The 2,500-nt window shown below is 44.6% G+C and overlaps 1 protein-coding gene across 1 annotated transcript in view; it reads right to left on the reverse strand.

Moving 5' to 3' along the window:
• The window catches only part of kalrnb (kalirin RhoGEF kinase b), an 82,807-nt gene that overhangs the window by 51,450 nt on the left and 28,857 nt on the right, over positions 1–2,500 (reverse strand). Inside the window, exons 15-16 of the mRNA XM_042080757.1 lie at positions 789–955; positions 482–601 (exon numbers count right to left, since the gene is read on the reverse strand). Coding sequence (XP_041936691.1) covers positions 482–601; positions 789–955 — 287 coding nt within the window. The remainder of the gene's footprint in view (positions 1–481; positions 602–788; positions 956–2,500) is intronic.

Consider the following 2,500-nt stretch of genomic DNA (forward strand, 5'->3'; position numbering starts at 1 on the left):
TGCAGTAGTCAGTAGGGTGTTATCAGTGGTTAAAGTGGGATTTGGCAGGTGGGGGAACCCTAAAATCCAGTCACAGTGCAACGGGGAAAAATGACTCACCATTGGACAACGTATTGAGTATTGTGGTGTAGCAATACTTTTTAGACAAGAATTGCTAGCTTCTTGGTCACCTCTGTATACGCGAAAAATTAACTCACTATTTATTTTAATAATATCATTGCGCTATATCGTTGGTATGAAAGAATATATTTATTATTAATTCATCTATAGTGGCGGAACTGCGTTCCTCCCCCCACTTTATCCCCTAGGTGTTACAGGTGTTATATAATACAGGTGAGATATAGACATCAGACTGTAGTGTTAGTGTACAGATGAGATATAGAGAGTTGACTGTAGAGAACTATGTATGAGATATGAGATATAGACAGCACTAGACTGTAGGTTGCTAATACAGTGTATGGGCAGAGGTGAGATGGTTTACCTCTATGGCCATCTGAAACTGCTCATGTTCCCTCTGCAGCTGTTCAGCCTCCGAGAGAGAGCCTGCGTTCACCGTACTGGCGGTCAGCATGGACTCACCATTACGGATCCAACCTAGGACCTATACACAGACACACACACACAGAGAGAGAGACACATACACACACACACACACACACACACACAGAAAGACAGAGAGACACACACACACACACACACACACACACACAAATCAGTCAAAATCAGGAAAACTGCCTGTGTATATAAGAGTGTGGCCTATAACCTCATGCTTGACCTTTGACCCTGACCTGTTTGACCTCGGCCTGTAGGTGGCGCAGCTGTAGGCACTGCTCGAGGCGCTTGTGTGTGTGTTCAGCGCTCAGCTCCAGCTCGCGCTGTTTCTCATGCAGGAACTCCAGCAGCTCCTGAACCTGAGTGGCCAGATCTATGTCCTTCTCCCCGGTCAGCTCCATACCTATGGGGGTCGCATCAGCTATTCAGATTCGGGCCAGAAATTAGGTCCAAACATCTTGTCTACAACGTAACAAAAATACACCATTATAAGTGCTGAAGTCAAAAACTTATCCCAAAAAAAAAAGCGCAAAAGTCCGGCAGAGTTCCGTGCAAAATTCCTTTAATGACTACATAGCGCAAAGCCTCAGTGGATCGCACGATCGCACTCCGGAACAATTGTTGAACACCAACATTTATACCCCTCTTTAGATGATGACACAACATTTAGCAACTTCGAAGCCACAGGTGACGTTATGGAAGGATCGTTGTTCGGTCTTATCTTTGCAAGTCAGCACTGTTGCTGCCAAGGGTACGAAATTTTTACCCTAACACAAGTTCAGAGGTTTACACAAAGTTCAGGGGTTTATAAAGTCACACATCATTCATGGGTTACATATCGTTCACTCGTTTGCTCTCTTACTAGCTGTTTTGAGTAGAGCCCGCCACTGATGATGTCTTTATCGCCGCAGCTGGAAGGCCAAGCATGCTTTTTTCAAACAGGCTTCGCCCATCCACAGTGAGACACAAAGCAACACAGAGAGACATTGGGATACAGAGCGCACATAGAGGGAATTCTGGTAGAATAGCTTCAGTATGTTAATAGTATTAGTTAAACTTGTTATTTAAAATGTTATAAAAAGTATGTTAGTTACACACACACACACACACACACACACAGTAAAGCACACACCAATATACACAGGAAAACATGCACACACACATACACACACACAAACATACTCACACACATGCAAATATGTGAATATAAATGTGCTCTAATTTCAATTAGTTGATTAATCATGCTGGATACAGGAGGTAGATTGCTAGCAATCACTGCTTACAGCTTTCAGTATAAAAGCCTTGTGAATGCTGACAGGATGGCAATTATTGCCGTCACTCCTCATTCTAGCTACATCTTCAAGCTTTAATGAAAAAGTCATTGCTTCAGCCACTTGTCCATCAACAACAACATAACACTACCCATTCTAATGTCCCCACAGAGCCCATCTAGCCTCGCTGCGTTTAATCAGCCCAAAATATCAGCATACCAGAGGGTGGGAAGCAGCATCAGACCCAGTGCAGAGGAAACAGACACAACAGCAACGGCCCCTGAGCATTGCTCGAATCTCCTCAAAAAAATGGCACTTTATGTTTGTTCCTACAGGGGGCGCCCTTCCCTACATTATGAGATGCTTACTCATTGATTCAAAATGCATGGCACAGAAACACACATACACACATGTGTACACACACACACACACACACACACACACATCGGGTCTTTATGCTGAGCATATCGACCTTGCTGTGTGTCTCCACGGGAGATGATTGATCCTTCGGTGGGATTATTATGGGATGCCCCTGTGCTGTGAGGTGAGGTCAGGAGGAGTGTTTGAAGCGTTCACTCGAGCGAGAGAGGGAAGGAGAGAGAATACGGGTAGGAATGAGAGCGAGAGAGAGAGAGAGAGAGAGGAGTAGGAGGGAGATCGAGAAAGAGAGAGCAAGA

Source organism: Alosa sapidissima, chromosome 23, assembly GCF_018492685.1.
Source record: "Alosa sapidissima isolate fAloSap1 chromosome 23, fAloSap1.pri, whole genome shotgun sequence".
Classification (NCBI taxonomy): domain Eukaryota; kingdom Metazoa; phylum Chordata; class Actinopteri; order Clupeiformes; family Clupeidae; genus Alosa; species Alosa sapidissima.